Below are 21,711 nucleotides of genomic sequence, written 5' to 3'. Positions count from 1 at the left end.
GATTAGTGCTAGCGTCGCTGCCAGGGCTGCCATCGGGCGCTTCGTTCTTTTTTTCCTTTCGTCTGAGCTGTTTAACGAGCGCTGCCCCTTTTTCTCTACGAGAAACCCATTGCATTAGCGCTCGACCAGGCGCCCATGCGTTGAGGAGACGGACTCCTACAGCAACGCCACTTCTTTAATTAATTCTTTTTATTGCCTAAGCGTCCAAATAAGCGCTCTTGCATTGTAGATGCCCTTACCCCTTTCACGACTAGCACTATAAATAGACCCCCACCCCTCCTTATTTATAGGGTTAGCTAAGATTAGAACTACACTCGAGCTACTTGAATGTCCAAACTTCACCGAATTTAGCACAAACATAATGCACTCAGGCATCTTTCACCAGACACAATTCAATTCTTTTTGTTTGCTACTTTTAATACTGTTCATGCCCGGGCTCATCTGAGCCCAATAGCCAAAACGCCCTTCTCAATTCTAAGCATTTACTTTAACTGTTATATACGTAAGCACAAAAGTCATGGCAAACGACATGACTATAAACTTGAACTTGGGCAATGACATGTGCGGTAAAAAGATTTCATTGTTCCACGTAAGGTATAAATGACCGAGTGAGGATGTAATGCACAGGTGGTACATGAAGCAAAAATATAAAAGCACAATCAGGTGGTACATGACCGAGTGCAATTACATCCTTATAAACTACACTAGTGCCATTTTTTAAAAGTTGTTTGAGTGCTATTTTATACAATTGTAACAAATCAACAACAAAGAAGAAAGCAGTTGCACTAAGCTTGAACATACCACTGGAATATATATATTCAGAATGACTGAACATCGGCATTTCCATCCTTGCAAAACCAAGCAAAGGGTTCCTCCCTCCCCCCTCCCCCCCCCCCTCCCGCCGCCCGCCGTCGCCGCCCCCCTCCCCCCTCTCCCTTCCCCCGGATTCGCTCCGTGCCGCCTCCCCGGGAGGTGGCCCGGGCGGCGCGAGCCACGCCCTGCCTTCGGCCGCCCTCGTCTCTCCTTCCCTCCCTGCCGCCGCCGACGGGCGCCCCCGGCGCTGGCCGGGTGGTGTTGGCGGCGGCGGGGCCTGCCTGTCCCCGCGCGCGCGGCTCCCTGCCCGGGGCGTGGGGGCGGCGGCGGTGCTCCTCGGCTTGATGTCGGCCCGGCGTCCCAGCAGCGGTGGCCGGCGGCTCGCGCGGTGGTGGTGCGGCCCCTTGGCGGCCAGACGGCATGGTGGCGCCCCCCCAGCCCAGATCAGGGCCCACGGGCCCCATCTGGGTCCTAGCGGGCCGGCCTCCGGCGTGGCTTCGTCGTCGTCTGTGTGGTGAGGAGGAGGAGCAGCTCGGACAGGGGGCAGCGACGCCGACGGCGTGCCAGCTGCGGCGCGGAGGCGGGAGTTGTCCAGGCCTCTGAGGGCCTGACCGGGCCTGTGGGGCCACGGGCCCGGTAGGCTCCTGCTTTGGCGTCCGGTCGGCTACCGTCATGGACGGTGGAGGTGGGGCCCTCCAGTATGCTGCCGGTGTTGCTGCCCTAGTCCCGGCTCCCCTTCTTCGTTGTGCAGGCCATTTTCGCAGTGCCGTGGTGAGACAGCGTGGGAAGCTTCGTGTCCGTGTTGGCGCAGGGTGTTGGTCGGTTTGGTGGCGAGCTCCGGAGTGCCTGAGGTGGAGGATGGGATCGGGAAGGAATCCATGTTGGCTTGGCCGACACTGATGCGGTGGCGCCTGAGGGTACCACCAGACCTTCCTGGAGGGCGTCGGGGCTACCCTTCCTCTCTCCTCACCGCGTACCGGGGGAAACCCTTGGCAGCAGCGTTGTCATCATCGCGTCCCTTCTTGGAGGTGTTGATTGGTACCGGCGCTTCGTAGTCTCGGAGCTTGGGGGTCGATTTCCGGTGGACGCAGTGGTCGTGAGGCTTCGTCGTTTTTGTCGATCCGCCGTTATCGGCATGTGTTTCTTTTCTTTTTTCTCTTTCTTTTCTTTTGGGCGTGATTGTGCTGCTTCCACCCCAGCACCTATCGTTGGTTGTATCGGATGGTTGCTTTGTAATACAAAGCGGGGGGAAACCCTTTTTTCAAAACAAAGCAAAGTCTGCTCCTCAGAGTACTCACCGTTCACCTAATAATATGAATACCATCATCAAGATTAATATGATACTGTCCGTTCACCTAATAATATGAATTCAGGCATCATGGATGGTCTCGGTTGATTGGAGCTCTTGGTCTACGATGGTGGTGTTCTCGTGCGGCTAAGGTTTGGTGGATGCCGGAGCAGCGACTCCGGACGGTGGATGTGTGCCGAGTCGGCGGCCTCGGATTGCAATGCATTCACGACTCTATGGGGCAGGGTCGTGCCTTTGCTTTGTGTGGGTGTCGTTCTTGTGCTGCGAGGGTTGCGAGTGCGCCGACCCGGTCGACGTGATCAGTGGGATCGGTTTGACTGGTATGTCAGGGCGGCGGCCCTGGATTTTTGGCACAATGTTCGTGGTCGGCGGACGGGTTTCTCTTGTAGCTAGGCCTATAGGGTGTCCGTGCCATGCGGCGTTGTGGCTCGCGTGCGAGCGGTGGTTGTCGGAGCAGCGGCTCTGGACTTGGGGGCGTGTGTTGAGGTGACTGTACGTAGCCTTGTGTTGTGTGGACGATGAGGCTTCGTTGCTTGTGTGGCTTTTTGGTCTGGTTTTCCTTATAAACTGGTCCATCATGTTTGGTTTTCAATCCGGTTTTCTTTATAAACCGGATCAGTTTCTTTTTGAAATATATTTAGGTGGGGAATCTCTCCCCCTGGTGACCGTTTAAAAAAATGAATACCATCATCAAGATTAATATGATACTGTCCGTTCACCTAATAATATGAATACCATCATCAATGTTTTACTGTTCCATGCAAGGTATAAATGACCGACTGCGGATATAATGTACATGTGGTACATGAAACAAAAGTATAGAAGCACAATCGGTTGTGTGGAACTGATTGAGTAATGCCGCCTAGTATCATTTTTATAAAGTTGTTTGAGTGCTATCTTGTAGGATTGTAACAAATCAAGAACGAAGAACTAAGTAATTAAACTAAGCTTGAACATACCATTGGAATTTCTGGATGACTGAGCATTGGTATTTCCTTCTTTACAAAACAAAGGACGCTTCCTCTTTGTTGTACTCTCTGCTCACCTAATAATATGAACACCATCACCAAAATTAATGTGATACTGAGAATACTGAATCTAACAAGTACGCACTTAAAGGGAAATTACTGAACATATCTGTAGAGCATCGGAATATACTCAATCAGCCATCCTGTTCTTGGATAAATTCCTGTCAGAATAGCAATATGAGCATCAACATCGATACCAATGTCATTTTGCTAAAAGGATTTCCTGGTATGGAACCGACGAGCGTAGTAAAATCTGTTTAATGCATATTGGATAAGCACCGTGGCCCACTTGTATGCTTCTTAAATTGTGTCTCGATGCTATTTTACATGACCCTGGAAAATCAAGAAGAAAGACAATGTAAAATCTTGGAAAAGAATTTTATGAATACTTCTCCCGGAAAAAAGCAGCCATCCCTTCTTTGGAGCACTAAAAAAACAATAGGAATATCTCAATGAAGCTGACAGATAGTGTTTACCCTCAGTAACTATATCATGACGAAACACAATTGAGAATCACTTCAATGCATTAGTGCCCACAATAATAGTATTCCCTCCAATCCAAGTTAATTGACGCACAGATAGTACAACTTTGTAAAGTTGTACTATGTGTGCGTCAATTAACTTGGATCGGAGGGAGTAATATAAATCATGGCGGAGGCTAACACTGTCCAAAAGGATGTTTTCATATAGTTTTGCAATTAGTATACTTCATCAAAACATGGTGAGTATTAACCTGGCCGGATGCCAGAAAACTACTAGTTGATTACCTCCGTTACGAGTAGACGTCAAATTTTAGCATTGTTATATTGCCATCCAACAGGAACATCAAACATGAAATCAATCTATCAACTTTGCTAATCAGTTAATGAAGTATACTACAACAGTCTGAATTTCAGCCGATCTAGTAGTAGATAGTGTTAGTTTATCAGATCCAGGCATATAATTGCCTCTATGATTTCCACAAAGGAACTGGGGGGAAAGGACCTGGCTAGCAGGATGCTGGGAACAGATCAGTCCTGTTATATTATGTTTGTAGTACTACCAGTATAGTTTTACTACAGTAGTAGATTTGCTGGAGAACGAGAACGCGCACCTAAAGGAAAGGAATGGGAGCAGTCGGCGTTGATCTTGGCGACCCATACATCGATCCGAGCAGCCGGACGGCGGGGGGATCGGAGCTCGGTCGTATTACTAGTTGCGGGCCGAGGAGGAGGAGGGAAGGGGGGGGGGGGGGGGGGGGGAGGCGGCTCGATTAGGCGCGGGGGAGTCATCCTCCGGCGCCGGCTTCGACGGCGGAGGAGGAGCGGCACTTGGGCCGGAGAGAAGCGAGAGCGAGATTGGGAATGGGGGAGCTCCTATTCCTCGCATGGGTCAGCGGATAGCGAGCAATACCCACCCACGAGCGAGCTTTGGGCCAGCCCACTGCGGGGCGGGCGCCCCTGTTTTCTTTTTCATTTTTGTTTATATTTTCTTTTTTTATTCTTTCAAAAGTGTACCGGATAAAGGATGTTCTGAATTTCTCGGAAGATTCACGAATTTGAAACTTTTCCTAGATTACAAAAATGTTCGCCAATTTGAAAAATGTTTCCGGATTCCAAAAATTATGTGAATTGAAAAAATGTTTCAGAATTTAAAAAAAATTCGCGAATTCAATGAAATGTTCATGGGTTCATAAATTTTTTCATAAATTTTAAAAAATGTTCATGAATTCAAAGTAGTAAGAGGAAATAGACCACAATTAACCCCAACCTTGCGGCTTTAGATCAGGGATGAAGAAGTAACATAAAACCACATTTGAACATGTTTGAAAGACAAGGAGCAACCATTTTTAGATGTTTGTGAGGAACATTGAAACAAATGGACATGATTCAGCAGTTGATACTCTAAGAGACACAGATAGGATGCAACACCCTTCTGCATTTGATTCATGTCAGTGCATATATCCTGTGTACAGGGGAGGCACGAAGGTGCAGGTCTAACATGGCTATCTAGCTCTCTTGAGTCTGGTTCGTGGCTACAGAACAAGGCGAGATGGTTACAATGTGCGACGGAATGGTAAAGATCAACTACTTTTGCACATAGTAGCACCTCATATCAGTAGCGAATGCAACCAAGAGAAGTAAGGCCTGCATTTCTGGACCAAAATTTCCTCACAGGCAACCGTGCACGTGCAGCTATCGGTCTCGACCGTAGTACACCGTCCTCCTGATGCACTAGATGGGACTGGAACTCCAACCCAGGATCCCTGTTCTTGGCGTGAAGTTCTGGGGTAAAACACTAGGCTTGACTGCAAGTTGTATCCCCCACACATTCTCGACGAGCCCATCTAGTTTCTGATCCCTCTCATTCCCATCAGCAAAGGATCAAGGACCACGCTTACTCCTCTCTCTCTCTTTGTCATGTGCTTGAACCGACGTCACCGCCTCTTATCTCAACAAAAGACATATGTTTGGTTTGGTGATTGGGGGTGCTGCAGGAAAGCAATATATTTCCGTGTGCTAGCTAGGAGTCGTTGGTAGGAGTATTAATATCCCGAAAGCATTAAACTGTGTCGCATATATGGTTTCCTTACCTCAATTGACGAACTGGGTTTTTTCGTGCCCATGGCCAACTAATTCCCTGGAGTCTAGCTTCTGGCTACAGAACAGGGATAGATGGTTACAGTGTGCGACGGTATGGTTAGACTAAATCAGCTACTTCTGCAGATAGTAGCACCAGATATCCGTAGACAATGCAAGCAAGAGAAAGATGGTCGATTTTCTTCCATGCAAGAGAAAAGACTGCGTTTGTGGACCGAAATGTCCTCACAGGCACCCATGCACCTGCAGCTATCGGTCTCGGCCGTAGTACGCGCCCCCGACGTCGAACTGGATGTCACTCGTACTCCAACCCAAAAAGCCTTTTGTATGCATGAAGTTCTGGGGTAAAACACTCGGCTTGACTGCGAGTTGTATGCCAAACACATATTGGACGAGCCCATCTAGTTTCTGGTCCTTCTCCTTCCCATCAGCAAAGAATCAAGGCCCACGGTTACTCCTCTCTCTCTCTCTCTCTCTCTCTCTCTCTCTCTCTCTCTCTCTCTCTCTCTCTCTCTCTCTCTCTCTCTCTTTCTCACGTGGATGAACTGAAGTCATCGCTGCTCATCTCAACAAAAGACATATATGTTTGGTGCTTGGGGGTGCTCCAGAAAGCAAAATATTTCCGCGTGCTAGCTAGGAGATGTTGGTAGGAGTATTAATATCCCAAAAGCATTGTTTTTTGCAGGGGACACAAAAATACATCGCATATAAGTTTACGACATGCATTAATCATGCACGTACATTTTCTTTTGTGGGGATCTTTGCACGTGCATCACTTATCTTTTTCATATCCAAACAACAAGGAACAAACATAGTAACATGCTTTGTGCAGATGGTATTTTCATAAGAATAATCTGTTTATTGATAAAAAACAAGAATAGGAAGGAAACGCCCTCGGCATCTGCATCGAGTGATGCACAAAACCTTTTATTTTTTACGAAGGGTGAGTCTTATTAACAAAAATGAACATACAGTAAATACAAACACAATGATATTACATATGAAGGGTGGATGCACACAACCAACGCCAACACACCCATGCACAAAACACGCTTGAAAAGAGCAAAATCATACAAGACCAAAACTTTACCTAAGCGAAGTAAAAGAAAAATCACCAAAGCGGTCAAAACAATGATCGACAAGCTACCAATGACAATATCCATAGCAATTATCTTCAACAACAACGCCTCCAGGAAGCAAACGACACTCGAGCGATGTCATCACCGCATCCAACCCCCAGAGGCCATTCTTGGGTTTCACCCAGAAAAACAAGTGCAAGCATATCCGAGCAATGCCTTGAACAAGGTAACTACATCACATTTCCCAGATATAATCCACTTAATTAGGTCAGACCGATGTTTTTCACCATGGAGTTCGAGACCGGGTACTTAAGAAGAACCATCAAATCAGAGTCAATCATGTGTTGTCGCCATCACTTTTCCGCAAACCCGGCAGTTACATGCGCTGGGCTAGAAATCCCACCACTGGTGTTGCACAATCATATCCTCTGCGGCAAGCCGTCATCCATTGATTGCATTTTACAATCGAAGGCAAACTTGTCGAAATGAGAATCACCTAAGTCCACAAAGGAGCCTTCTGACGGCACCACACAACCTTGCAAGAATGAGCTGTCGGAAGTAGGTACTGGATCTGGAGCGACGAACCCTCACGAAGACCCATCGCTGGCTACCGCAATCCACATCTCGAATGAGAAACCACCACCATAAGCAACAACTTGCTCATTTTCCTAGTGAACTGATATGAGGCCAGACTACGTTGCCCGGATACTTGGATACGTATCGGATATGCGATACGGGGATACGGCCGATACACCAATTTTCTGCAAACATGGATACGGGGATACGTTTGTATAATAGACATTACATATATTAATTATTAAAAAAATGAAAACAAAATAGAGCTTCTAGGTCAAAGCATGCACCACAAGAAATATGTCAACTAGTGACCTTCTGTCAGTGACCCTGGAAGAATTGGTCATAGATCTATGACCATTTCAGATTAATTGGTCAAAAGCTATTCGGGGGGCTCCAAACCCTAAACTATAACGACCATTTTGGGTATAAAGGTCATAATTTCCTTACACGAAATGGTCATAAAGCAGATAGCACTAGTCTGCTGCCTTATTTCTAGCTGATCATGACCAATATAGATGGTCATAACCTTGTAAATTGTGGTGGGTTGGTATGACTAGGCGTCACCTCATCAGTTTTGCCTGTGTCATGTCCATGTGTCAATTTTTGCCCCAGGTTGTGAAGCAACCTATATTTCTGTCATTCCCAAAATTCCCCAAAAAATCTCATAAATTCTTTGGGTCACATCTTTGTCAAATATGTAAAAACCCTTCCTTGCCTAGTTAAAAAATAATTCAGCAATATTCATTTTCCTATTCTGTTCAGAACAACACTTTGTGAAGGAAGTACCACTTTGGCATGTCCAAATAGTATCCATTTTCTACAGTGCTTTCCTATACCCAAATAACCATCCTCCACCAAATGCCAGCTCAATCCATTCATTATTTTGAGCCTAACTTCAACATTCGTATTTATGTCCAGTGTGGTACTTTGCAAAGCAAGTACCACCTAGGCTCCTCCTTTTGAGCTGAAAATTTGTGAAGACGGTGTTCTTAGTAACTGATCATCCTCAGCCAAAACTCACGCCCATTAGCTATGTACATTTCCCGTACTGCTAATCAAACACTTGGCTGCTAATTCATGTTTGAGCATCGATCGGTCTCCTCGTGAGAATCTTATGTTGTAATTTTCTTCCTAGCACCTACCTGGGGAGTGCCCAACCCACTAGACATGCCTAGGCCGCCCAGAACACATGGAAACGCCACAGTCACGCGGTGACCACGCGGCGGACATGCGAGTTTACGCGCTCTAGAGTTGGGGCCCTCGGCCACCGCCAAAACCTCGACGTATTGCCACCAAACCATGTATTCATGACTAAATAGGTACTTATGTAACTAGAAATGATTTTTGGAAAAAATAAATAACAAACTATGAGGTACCTGTAGTTCAAATTTGACTCGCTTCCAACTAAATCGGCGGAAATTTGTCTTTTTCACGAGAGGTGGATCAAAACTTTTTACAGCCAACCATTTTGTCAATTGTGCATTAAATATTTCCTAGTATTTTAGAAAATTGATTTGGTCCAATTTTGCAACAATTATTTGGGAGGTCCTTCACAAAAAAACCTCCTTTTAGGCACTCGAAAAATGGAAAAAGGTTTTTTGTCCAAAGAAAATGAAAACTTCCTTAGGCAACATTGTTTGCCATTCCAATATGCACCCTTGTGCACAATATGAGGTCATTTTAACAAACAATGTCATGAATGTGGCCATAAGATTGATCATTTGGGTTGAAAGCCATGAATCTTCTTATATGATTGCTCATTTCTGAGAACACTTTCTTAAAAGAATTGTCATATTAGAATTTTATTATTTTTCCTGGTAACTTAGTCACATATAATGACACAATGCGAAGATTTTCCAATTTTTTGATTTTTTTGAATTTTTTATGCCCGTTTCAAAATGCGGTCAAAACGGCGGGAATGACCGTTCCTAGCTAGTGGTTGAATCTTGTAATTTTTTTGGTGTTTCTCTGATTAAATAGATACTTTTGTACTTATAAATGATTTTTGGAAAAAAAATAAAGAGCAAACTACAAGGCAGCTACAGTTCAATTTTGACCCGCTTCCAGCTGAATCGGCAAAAAATTGTCTTTTTAACGAGAGGTAGATCAAAACTTTTTACACCCAACCATTTGGTCAATTGTGCATTAAATATGGCCTAGTATTTAAAAAAATAATTTGGTCCAATTTTGCAATAATTTTTTGGTAGGTTCTTCACAAAAAAACCTCCTTTTGGGCACTCGAAAAATGGAAAATGGTTTTTTCGTCCAAAGAAAATGAAAACTTTCTTAGACAAGATTGTTTGCCATTCCAATATGCATGCTTGTGCACAATATGAGATCATTTGAACAAACTATGCCATCAATGTGGCCATAAGATTGATCATTTGGCTTGAAAGCCATTGATCTCCACACGTGATAGCTCGTTTCTGAGAACAATTTTCTAAAATAATTGCCATATTACAAGTTTATTATTTTTCCTGGGAACTTGGCCACATATAATGACACAATGCGAAAGTTTCTCAATTTTTTGATTTTTTTTGAATTTTTATGCCCGTTTTAAAATGCTTTCAAAACAGCGGGAATGACCGTTCCTAGCTAGTTGTTGAATCTTGATTTTTTTTGATGTTTCTCTGATTAAATAGATACTTATGTACCTAGAAATGATTTTTGGAGAAAATAAAGAGCAAACTAGAAGGCAGGTACAATTCAAATTTGACCCGCTTCTAGTTGAATCAACGGAAATTTGTCTTTTTCACGAGAGGTGGATCAAAACTTTTTACACCCAACCATTTTGTCATTTGTGCATTAAATATGGCCTAGTATTTTAGAAAATTGATTTCGTCTAATTTTGCAGCAAATATTTGATAGGTTCTTCACAAAAAAACCCATTTTTGCCACTCGGAAAATGAAAAATGATTTTTTCGTCCAAACAAAATGAAAAATTTCTTAGGTAACATTGTTTGTCATTTCAATATGCACCCTTGTGCACAATATGAGATCATTTGAACAAACTATGCCATGAATATGGGCATAAGATTGATCATTTGGCTTGAAAGTCATTGATCGCCACACAGGATAGCTCGTTTCTGAGAACACTTTTTCAAAATAATTATCGTATTACAAGTTTATTATTTTTTCTGGTAACTTTGCCATATATAATGACATAATGCGAAGGTTTTCCAAATTTTTGATTTTTTTTGAATTTTTCATACCCGTTTCAAAATGCGGTCAAAACGACGGGCATGACCGTTCCTAGCTAGTGGTTGAATCTACAAAAACTTTTGGTCTTTCTCATATTAAATAGATACTTTTGTACCTAAAAATGATTTTTGAAAAAATAAATAGCAAATTGTGCGATGGGGTAGTTCAAATTTGACCTGTTTCCTGCTGAATTGGCAAAAATTTGTCAATTTGATGGGAGGTTGATGAAAAGTTTTTAACACACAATCATCTGGTTAATTGGACATAAATATGGTCTAATATTTCTGGAAAATGAAATGGTGCCATTTTGCAGTAAATATTTGATAGATTCTTTACATTGATGAGAAAATATATAAGAGAAACTAAAGAAGAAATACAATTACATGCGCTTAATTCTGATTGGTGGAGACGTTTGTGCCATGGATCGATGACATGGCACATATCCATCCATCTCCTCATCCCACATCCCACATCCATCCATCCATCCATTCCCCACTGCAAACCCCTACCTGTCTCCACCCCACCGCAAACCCCTCATCCCTTCCCCTTCTAGATCGCCGCCGCCGCCGCCTCCCCATCAGCTCCACCGGCGAGCCCTTCCTCACCGCATCGCCACCCCCGCGCCCATCCATGGCATCCCCCGCGCCCTTCCATCAGCATCCATGGCCTCCCCCGCGCCCTTCCATCAGCATCCATGGCCTCCCCCGCGCCCTTCCATCAGCATCCATGGCCTCCCCCGCGCCCTTCCTCACCGCATCGCCACCCAACCCCCTCCCTTCCTCTCCCCGACGCTCCCGTCGCTCCGGGCCTTCATCCTCTCCGGCCAGACCAACCGGCCGCGGCCCCTGCCCTAGGCAGGGAGGGCGGATCACCGCTGCGCGGGTGCACGGGAAGGGGCGGCGGCAGAAGCGCATCCCCAAGATCTAGCCCGTCAAGCACCGTGTCGAAGTCTCTCCTTCGAGGATCTCTATGTGCGGGCGTGCGGAGGCGCTCATGAGGGCGGTGGTGGCCTTCTTCGACGCCTTCCTTGTCGACTGCTTCCTCTTCTGGTTCCGCCGCCGCCGCCCCGGCCCCGACAGCCCCGCCTCCGCCCACCGGGTAAGCCAACCCTACCTCTCCCTCTCCCTCTCTCTCGCGTCCGGCTCCTCTGTTCGTTCGTTCTTCGATCCCAGGCGGTGATGTTTTTATTTTTTGGTGCGTTCGTGTCTGTGCAGGATCCGCTCGTGCCCAAGGACTGGACAGGGGAGGTGCTCCCGGCCTCGGACGAAGAGAAAGGTGCCCTGGGTTTCTCGGTCAGATTTGTGATTTCGCGGTATTGGTTTGGTGTGCTGTGTACCTGTGGTTGACCTCTCTGCCGCTGGTTGGATGTCTGTGTGGTGTTGTTTCAGGTTTTGCAGAGAGCACATTGTCGAACCAGCAGTTGGCAGATGGCGATGACACAGATGAGGAGCTTAGGCGAGAGGTACGCCTACGAGAGCACCGTTAAACGAATTTCTGTTACTTTTTCAGTCACATGCGTGAGGAATGGCTGTGTTGTGCGGTTATTGTTACTGTCAGGTTGTAGCTCTAGGTCTATTGTGATGTGGCTGACCCCTCTGCCGCTGGTTGGACGTCCGTGTGGTACTGTTTCAAGTTTTGTAGAGAGCACAGGCTCGAATGAACAGTGTGTGTGGAACAGATTCTTGTCTGAATTCTCTTCTTGTGGGAGTATGAACTTGCTTGCAGTATCTTGGAGTATCAACTTGGAGCATCTGGTTAGAGTAGCATCTTGCAACACATTCGATTACTCCAGTACTGATAGTTACAGTGGCATCTTGCAAAATGGAGTAGTTAGAGTAGCATCTTCGATTAACTAAATTGATGACAACTGTTGTTAAGTTGGGACTTGCAAGCAGTAGTACTTGCAAGCAGTAGTTCCCTCTTCTTATCTCTTCTTGCTTGCAGTAGTTTAATTTATGATTTGTCTTTGGTGGAGTACTTCTTGAACTGTGTTGTATTCATGTGACTAAATAGTGAATCCAGTTACAACAAAGCATGCCAGTTACAATAAAGCTCCCTGTAACCTTTTGTTTCATTGGTCAAACACGATAGCAGCGATGCCGAGGGAGCTCCCTTACACACGTATGCATTCTAATGGTCACATACATGTATGTAGTTCTCCTCATATTTATTTGCATGCATGACAAAGCTCCAACACGTACACTCTCATGCTTACTTAGATTAGAAGCATTCTGTACAAGACAAACTACTATATGCTAGTCTTACTTACACTATGTGTGTTGGGCACTCTACTTTAATTTTCTAGCATGTTAAATTTAACATTCTAATATATTTGTTTGAAACAATAGTCTAGCATAAAATATTTACTCCATTTTTTAAAACAGATAATACATATTGAATTATTCATATTAATCTAAAATAATAACCAAACAACTACATGACAGTGGATTAGTAGCATGCATGTGTGACTTAGTTTTTGGTGTGTTTTGCTTGCAGGTCATTGTTGTGAAGGCCGTCATAGGAAGGCGTGGGGGATTTGGCACAAGGCCGATGATCGAGTCTATGCTCTCTCCTCCATGGAAAGACCTATTTTCTCTGATGATTGTTTTGAAGTGGCAGACCATGTGAACAACCTGGGCACCATCGCGGGCTCGGGCACCAAGGAGTTCATGGAGGTGCTGCAGGGCTGGGGCCGTGGCTGTGCCAACAGGTAACCAAATCGGCTTCCCTATGATTATTATTGCTGTAGCGCTGGTTTTAGTGTAAATAGGCTGTTGGACTGATGAACAAAAGTCACGAGACCCTACAGCCTAATGACTGTGTAGAAGCAGAGTGGTTGGATTCATGTGTACTAGTAGTAGCATCTAAACCCTGCAGACTAAATCATTAGGCACACTGTACTGCACACACTAGTTAATGTTCTGTCTTTTTGAGAACATTTTGTATCTGTTGTCTAGTTCTATCCAGTGATACTCGATTAGGGCCCCATGTGTTTGAACAACTAGTCAAGTAACATGGGTCCCCACTGGTGGTACAGCGTCAAGTTTGGAAGCAGCTGGAGTGAATGTGAGAAAAGTTGAACAGCTTACACATTTTCCTGAAATGGTATAGCTTAATTTGTTTTTTAGCTACTGCAGCATTTCTTGAAATGATTTTTATTCTAAGAATTTTTGTCATACTCAATAAGCTAGTTCCTGAATCAGATTTGTTAATGAAATGTTTCTTTAGCATGCTATAGTTAATTAGTTGGCAAGTGTGATGTCCATTCGCCTTATTCCGTCACCTGATTCCAAACGCCTCCTCTGTTTTTTGCAGGTCTGGCAGCACCGCCGCGTCGACGACGAAGGTGGTGACCGCGGCGGCGAGCGGCGCGAGTTGGTGGCTGCGGGACTGGACGGCACGGCTCATATATGTGCTTCTGACTAATCCAGCTTCTTTTGGTCTAGCTGGGCATTACTTTGAGTTCATATATGTGCTTGTCACTCCATAGGTTATAGTGATTCCCTCTGTTCTCTTATATGTTCTTGTAGTTTGGTTGCTTTCCTATTCATGCATGTTTGTACAGCTATATATAGTTTTGCTGTGAATCTGTCGTGCATGTATTGAAATGCATGTAATGTTGAATACATGTTCACTCTCAGTTGGGATATTGATTTGTACATAGTTATGTGATTCATGTCTGCTTCTTATCTTATTAAGTGATTATCTTTATGTCCTTGCTACCAGTAGGATGGTCAATAGCTTGTTTTGTAGTTCTCTACTTTATGCAAATAGCTTCCCGTAGCATGTTTCTAGCTACTATCTGTGTGATGTTGAACAATATGCTCTTAATCTGTTGCTATATTCTCACCAAATGCACAGTTTATTTTCTTAGACCTACTGTTAAACAAAGTCTTAACTTGTATCATTTTTTCTTAAAAATAAGCATAGAATTCCTGACTCTTATGTTATATGATCAGCTTACTCCTGCTTCAACAACTGTACTAATTCCTGACTGTTGTATGTAAGGAGTAAAATAGTTTACTTGAGTGATATCCACTAGTTCACTATCTTAGAGCACCCTTTTAGCATTGTGGGCTGCTAATAGTATTTTAGACTTACCATATCCTCTCTGGCGCGATGGCAGGAGCGCATAATAGACTACTAAATGGACAAGTATCTGGAACGTTCAGCATCAAAGATGATGCTTACCAGATGTTCTACAGCAGCCCCATCCATATCATCGGCATGAAGTTAGGTATCTACTTGTCCTTACATTGATGGCCTGAAGCTTGATGCATGTATAATGTGACACACACAACAGGATATCTCAATAATTTTGACATGTTTGCTCTGTTATCTAGCAGTAGGTTGATACTTGTCATTTGCCCTTTCCAAATATATCTCAATTTTGTTATGAGAATGTTATATGCATGGTTTCTTATTAGATCTCAAATTCTGCAGCTATGTTTCATTGTTAGGAGAATGTTATATGCACGGCTACACTTGATTATGTTCCCTAACTTTTCTGATTTATAATCCGCTGATTTTGGCCTTCATTCGTCAAAAGTTTGTGTACAAGGAACTCCAGGAGAAGAATCTTTAAGTAAATAATTTATATAGATCAGGATCTTATGTTTTCGAGGTGGCTGCTGCTGTGACCAAAGATCAGCCTGGAGATGTGCATCAGTCTTAGTTGATGTTGCCACCATGTTTTGGTGCCTGTGTATTTGATTGTATGTACACATGTTATACTATAGAGCTTGATGCTCATCGGCTCATGTGACATATTGTACACCTGTAGAGCTTGTTATACTGTGATCGCATTTGTATGTGTTGATGTCACAGATTGTTGCTTCTTGTTATTTGAAGTATTACACCTGTTTTCTTTCTATTTTGATTTAAATATTGGTTGTTTAATTATTGGCATATTGAAATATGAGGAACATGACCATGACAATAAGGACCCACAAACCAGAAACGGACATTTGGGACCCGCTTATCAGAATCTGACAATTGGACCCATTTGAAAAAGGAAAAAGAAGGGCCACAACCCAAAAATAAAAAGGCCAAATTATAGGGCCTGGCCCATGTAGCTTACCCAAATTGAAAGGAAAAAAAACAACAAATGGGCTGAATTAATGGGCTCAGCCCATATAAACACCCAATTGGACCGGGCCGATTCTAATTTTTGACCTTTTCAATTGGTCGCAATTTTGCCACGTCAGATTGCCACGTCGGATCCGACGTGGCCTGGGCAGACAGCCAGTGACCAAAACAAAAGGTCATGGGTTCAACGACCTTCTGAGAGAAGGTCGTTAGTTTCATTTTACGACCGCCAGCTTTTGACCTTTTGTTTTTGGTCACAAAAAGGTCGCAAATGAAAAACTATGACCTTTCAGCGGCCAATAGTGAGGGTCACAAGTTGACATATTTCTTGTAGTGATGCCTCGATAGGATTATTCCCTTTGTTTTCTTGCACTCGGTCCACTTCCATTAATTGGCAGTGGGATTTCCCGGTTTTGTTGTTTCAATCAGTGCATCGACTCTCTCTTGCTCACCTTTAATCCAACAAGAACATTGATAGTCATGTTTTGGCATGAACTCATGCCCATGTTGGGTATCTTCAAAAGGTGCGCCTTTTACTATTAATGGGATTTCAAGTCGAACGAGGGGTTTCAGGTATCCAAAAAGTATCGCAGAAGTATCCTAGGAGTATCAAACATTATTTTCCTTTTATAAAATAAAAAAATCAAGGGATACTTACAGGATACGTATCGGGTTGTATCGCGGCAGTATCCGGCTGGATACACGCGCTTTCTAAAGTATCCATGCAACATAGAGGCAAGACCCACACGCACCTGAGGTGAGCGGCGTGTCCTAGCCGACTCCCCTCAAGAGATCTCAATAGGGTAAGCTGTTGTGTCCTTTGCTGTTCCGACTGGGCGCTGTCGTGTCACCATGATCTACCGCCTGGAGAAGCCGTCGCGTCGTTCGATACATTGTCCGCACAACTAGGTCGTGTCGGCATGGAAGTCCCCCTCTGTCGCCTTCCTCGGGCTGACCCGGGCTTCACCCTCAGGTGGCGGCGAGACAAAGAGGAGCGGTGGGAGGTAGTTGCGGCGGCTAGGTTTCCTGCCTCAAGCCGCGCTGGGAGTGACTTGAGGGTCGTGTGGTTACTAGGTATTAGTTTCTATCATTGTTTCTACATAATGCTCTCACAGAACCTTTTATTAGGTACTACGAAGTTCATCATCCAAGTTGAATATAGTTGTATCATCCAAGAGTTGTATAGAATTTGTGTTAAACTTTAGATAAGATAGGACTAAAGTTGCAATGTCGAAAATGTGCAACCAATTTTTCATTTGATAAATACTTATATTCTTGAAAAATTAAAATGAATATCAGGTCATCCAATTAGAGAAAAAATGAAATGTTATTAATAAATGTTGGAGGGGTCGGTTGGGTGCACCGAATCTCAGATGTCACAACAAACGCGTGTAATACTTCTGCCGATAGTTGATAATAATTATTAGTCCATGGTGAATTGATCAAAAGAAAGGAGTTTCTCCACGCAAAAAGAAAACACATTTGACATCAATCTTTGGGATTTAGATGAATAAAAGATGTTATCATGATTAAATACTGACTACAAGCATCTGATTTGGTATGTTTGCAGCAAATAGTAAAACTAATAGGCATACACCAGTTGATAGTGGTTAAGAGTTATCATTGATTTCACTCTCATCAGCAAGGTCACCTATTTTGCCTTGTTAATTTCTTAATTTTTCTTGCTAGAGTTAAGTATTTCTACTTTCCCAACTTCCTAAATGACCACATTTTCTCAATGTATGACCAAGGACGATGTAATATCCTACTATATCTTTTGAATCCCAATAGGTTGTTTGATTGTGGGCATACCTGTCAATTAAATGGATTTTTTTTCTGTTACGCACTCTTGAGCGAGCAATTTTAACATGGTCCCTCTTACATCCTCTTTTCACATAAAAGATAAGAGTATTTAATAGATTTGAGCCGTTGATTTTATTAAATAGTGAGGCTGATTAACTCTTACCTTCTTATCTCCCACGTGAAAAGAGGAGGTAAGAGGGATCAATATATGTGGCTGCAGCTGCAAAATATGTTCTAGCTAGTAGGCTAGTAGCCAGTATAGAGCAAAAGCTCCATTCTGCAGCATTCAAGTAATTGGTAAAATTAACAGCACACTGTAGAATCACTAGCAGAGGAATCCGACTAGCAAAACGAATCACTAGCTAGCTAGAATACTAAATCTTTCTAGAGCCGATCATGTCACCATGTATGTGAACTAAAGCAATTTTTTTTGGAAAAGTGAACCTGATTGCAGGCTGAACAAGTGACACGTGACAGACTGGAGGAAGCAAATTGGTTGGAAGATACTAGAGTTTATATCAGTGCTGGAATGTAAGGGTTGTATAAAGTTTGCGTCAAACTTTAGGTAAAATAGGACTAAAGTTGCAATGTTGAAAATGTATTACTAAATCTTCATTTGATAAATACTTATATTCTTGAAAAATTAAAATGAAATATCAGATCATCCATTTTAAAAATACAATGAAATGTCGTTAAGAGAAGTGTGAAGGGTCGGTTGGGCGGATGTATGAATTGTGCACAACGTTTTGCAAGGTTGCTGCCGGCTATTTTATTTTCATTCAAATCTAAACCTGTCTCAATTAAGTAATAATGCTCAAAGTTTTATGGCAGCTATAATGTGTGATTTCATAATTGATCTTGAAATCTGTAAACTTTTATGTTGATCGTCAAGGGAGGCTAGTAATATAAATGATATATTTTACGTCATGTAAACTTCCCCACGATTTACCTCTCTTGTGTCATGCCCCCAGGCCAATGGCATTACACTATTCGACGAAGACGTGTTATCAGATATGGTTGAGGACGACGATGCAACTTTGTGTTGTTTGCCTTGCCAGTTAGTTGCCCCGGTGTGGCACTGTGGCCGTCTATATACTCTTCCAGACTCGGGAGTGGTGGCACCAGATTAGAGCGTCAACAAGCTTGGGACGTGGCCCTGCTGACGCTGGATCAAAATTGTCGTTCTTCCATCACTAGAATTGGTCCTCATTTGCGGTCCTCAAAATCAATCAAGCGATTGGAGTTAGCAGGTGTTTGTTGGTTATTTCTTTATTATTTTCTGGTGTTTGTTACTCTCATTCTTTGCAGCCCTTTCCTTGATATGAACCTTTCAGGTGTTTTCTCTGTAAAAAAAATAGTTGTTTGGTATATTTGTCCCATGTCTTTAAAATTTTCATGATTCAATATTATCACCACTCATAGTTGTTAGTATGACACAAATGAAGATACAGTTTGACATATTTCAAAACTATGGAGAAAGGAAAACGAAAGAAAAACAGTTCTTACTGGCAGCTGCAAGGCGTCTTTTCCTGTGATTCACTCAAGCGGCGGTGGCGGCTACAAATCTAATCCCTTCCATTTCCGTCGACCAGCCTGTGGATTCTCCTCCCATTTGCTTGCCGCTTCGGAAGCGGCTAGTGGTAGAGAGGGGAATCCAGGTGCCATGGCTAGCTAGTAGTTTAGGCTAGGTTATTTTCTCACAGGGACAACGTTCACATGGATGGCAATGTCTCACCTTCGAGTTGGGCTTTTGGACTTCGATCCTGCTCAAGTTCGTCCATCAAAACGGATTTGACGGAGGTCCGGCATAGAATCCTGTTGTCTTCTCTGGGTAGAGAGGTTAGATTATCTCGCCTCGCGTTCGCGGCGGCGACATATGGTGTCAGGCTCTTTGAACCGATTCAAGAGTTCAACAACGACAGCTATGCCTCCAAGGGCACTGGTCCTTAGGGACATGTGCACGACAATTTTCCGGCTATCAGGGACAAAGGTCAGGCTGGCTCCGATAGTGGAGTGGCGACAGTGACACATCGGAGGCTCGTACTGGTGCTAGTAGTGGTCGTTTCGTGATCAATTTTTATTATGTTGGGGATGCTTTGTACTTCTTCTGAACTTTCACAATAAATCCGAATCCGTTTTGACAAAAGGGGAATGAAAGAGGTGAAACAAATCTGTAGTGTGGACCCCCCCCCCCTCCAAAGCCCAACTAAAATTCTAAAATTCTCTTGGCCCATTCATGCACACATGTGAGTGGTGTGAGTGAGACTAAAATTTAGTCCCACCCCGGAAGTTGAGAGACTTGCACCTCTTTATAAGGTGAGTTCTTCTATCACTTGTATAAGCATGAGAAGAGGGGACTTACACTCACGCTCTTCCACGCTCGCCTCGCCCCGACGCGGGTTGCGGGAATGAGCTATATGCACATTGTCTATATTTTTGCTGCTCAGGATAAATTAATGAGTCATTAATTAATAATTAACGGACGCGTTAATTACTGAACCGTTTCGATTCTTTTGGATCGCGGAGAGGGGAGATTAGGTTTTTGGGGAGCACACTCGCGCGACTGCTGACAGCGACGACTTCACCGACGACGACTTCTTCCCCAACCTCGGTAACCTCTTCCTCACGACATGGGCGACAACCTCAACGCCAATGGTGCTGCTCCCGTTGCACCTTATGTGTTTCCGTCCTTCCTGTTTGAGATCGTGGTAGAATTCATGTATCTAGTCTGTGTTCTAGATTCGATCTGTTCATCTCTTATGCTAGTCCACATGATTAGTTTATTTTCTGCTTTAGCCATCGTGATTTATTTTGTGTTTATTCGGATTAAATCTCGTAGTAACTTGCTCATATATTCAACAATATATACTGTGTAAAGGGGAGGCACGAAGGTGCAAGTCTACCATGGCTAACTAATTCCCTTGAGTCTGGCTCGTGACTAAAGAACATGTAGATGTGGTTACAATCTGTGACGGTATGGTTAGACTAAATCAGCTACTTCTGCAGATAATGGAACCACATGTCTTTAGCAAATGCAACCAAGAGAAATAAGGTCTGCATTTGTGGACTCAAATTTCCTTGGAGACACCCCTGTACGTCCAGCCATCGATCTGGGCCCTAGCCCTCCCCTCCTTCGATGCACTAGATGTGACTGGTACTCCCACCCATGATCCCTGTTCTTGCCGTGAAGTTCTGGGGTAAAACACTAGGCTTGACTGCAAGTTGTATCTCCCACTGATTCTGGACGAGCCCATCTAGTTTCTGACCCCTCTCATTCCCATTGGCAAAGGATCAAGGACCTCGCCTAGTCCTCCCTCTCTTTCTCATGTGCTGGAACCGAAGTCACCGCTACTTATCTCAACAAAAGACATATGTTTTGTTTGGTGCTTGGGGGTGCTGCGCAAAGCAATATATTTCCGTGTGCTAGCCAGGAGACGTTGGTAGGAGTATTGATATCCCGAAAGCATTGTTTTTTGCGGGGGACACCAAAAGGATTTTGCTCATCCGTATTGCACCTAGAAAATATGTCACATATAAGTCTACAACATGCATTAATCATGCACGTACATGTTCTTGGGGAACTTTGCACGTGCATGACTTGTCTTTTTCATGACCAAACAAGAAGGAACAAACACAGTAACATGCTTGTGCAGATGATATTTTTCATGACAAAAAACTGTTTATTGATAAACAAATAGAAAAGAGGGGAAACCTAGTATCTACATTGAGTGATGTACACAATGTTTAATTTTTTACAAAGGGTTTATTGACTAAAATGAAGCATAAAAGTACATACAAACACAATAAGCACACACCTTGGTTCAACATAGTTAGAAACTTAGGATGCATACAACAAACACCAAACTCACGGAAAAGCACATGCTCGCAAAGAGGAAAGTCATATGAGACCAAAACTATACCTAAGCTAAGAATAAGGAAAAACACCAGAGCGATCATTACAATGATCGACAAACTACAACAATGACCATATCCGTCTCAATCCTCTTTGACACATCAAGGACAACGATATTCTTCAAAAGTAGTGCCTTCGGGAAGGGAACGACGCTCAAGCGTCGTCGTCACCTAATCCAACACCAGAGGCCATTCTTGGTTTTCAGCCTAAAAACAAGTCCAAGTATATCCAAGTAATGCCTTCAACAAGATAACGACACGAAAACATCACATGTCCCAGGTAGGGGTGGATTAATGAGCTGCTCGGCTCGTTAAGATTAACG

At 43.6% G+C, this 21,711-nt stretch overlaps 1 protein-coding gene across 1 annotated transcript; it reads left to right on the top strand.

Annotated features, from left to right (window-relative positions):
* The first annotated feature begins 11,095 nt into the window (after positions 1–11,095).
* LOC125545064 lies at positions 11,096–15,389 on the top strand. Its single transcript, XM_048708956.1, has 5 exons — positions 11,096–11,683; positions 11,800–11,860; positions 11,974–12,047; positions 13,082–13,295; positions 13,901–15,389. Exons 1-4 carry the CDS (start codon positions 11,555–11,557, stop codon positions 13,211–13,213), a joined length of 396 nt encoding a protein of 131 aa, XP_048564913.1. The 5' UTR covers positions 11,096–11,554; the 3' UTR covers positions 13,214–13,295; positions 13,901–15,389.
* Positions 15,390–21,711: the final 6,322 nt, after the last annotated feature.

The sequence above is a fragment of the Triticum urartu genome, chromosome 1 (assembly GCF_003073215.2).
Source record: "Triticum urartu cultivar G1812 chromosome 1, Tu2.1, whole genome shotgun sequence".
Taxonomy (NCBI): Eukaryota; Viridiplantae; Streptophyta; class Magnoliopsida; order Poales; family Poaceae; genus Triticum; species Triticum urartu.
Note: the sequence above shows the minus strand (reverse complement) of the source record. Positions and strands in the feature narration are given on the sequence as shown.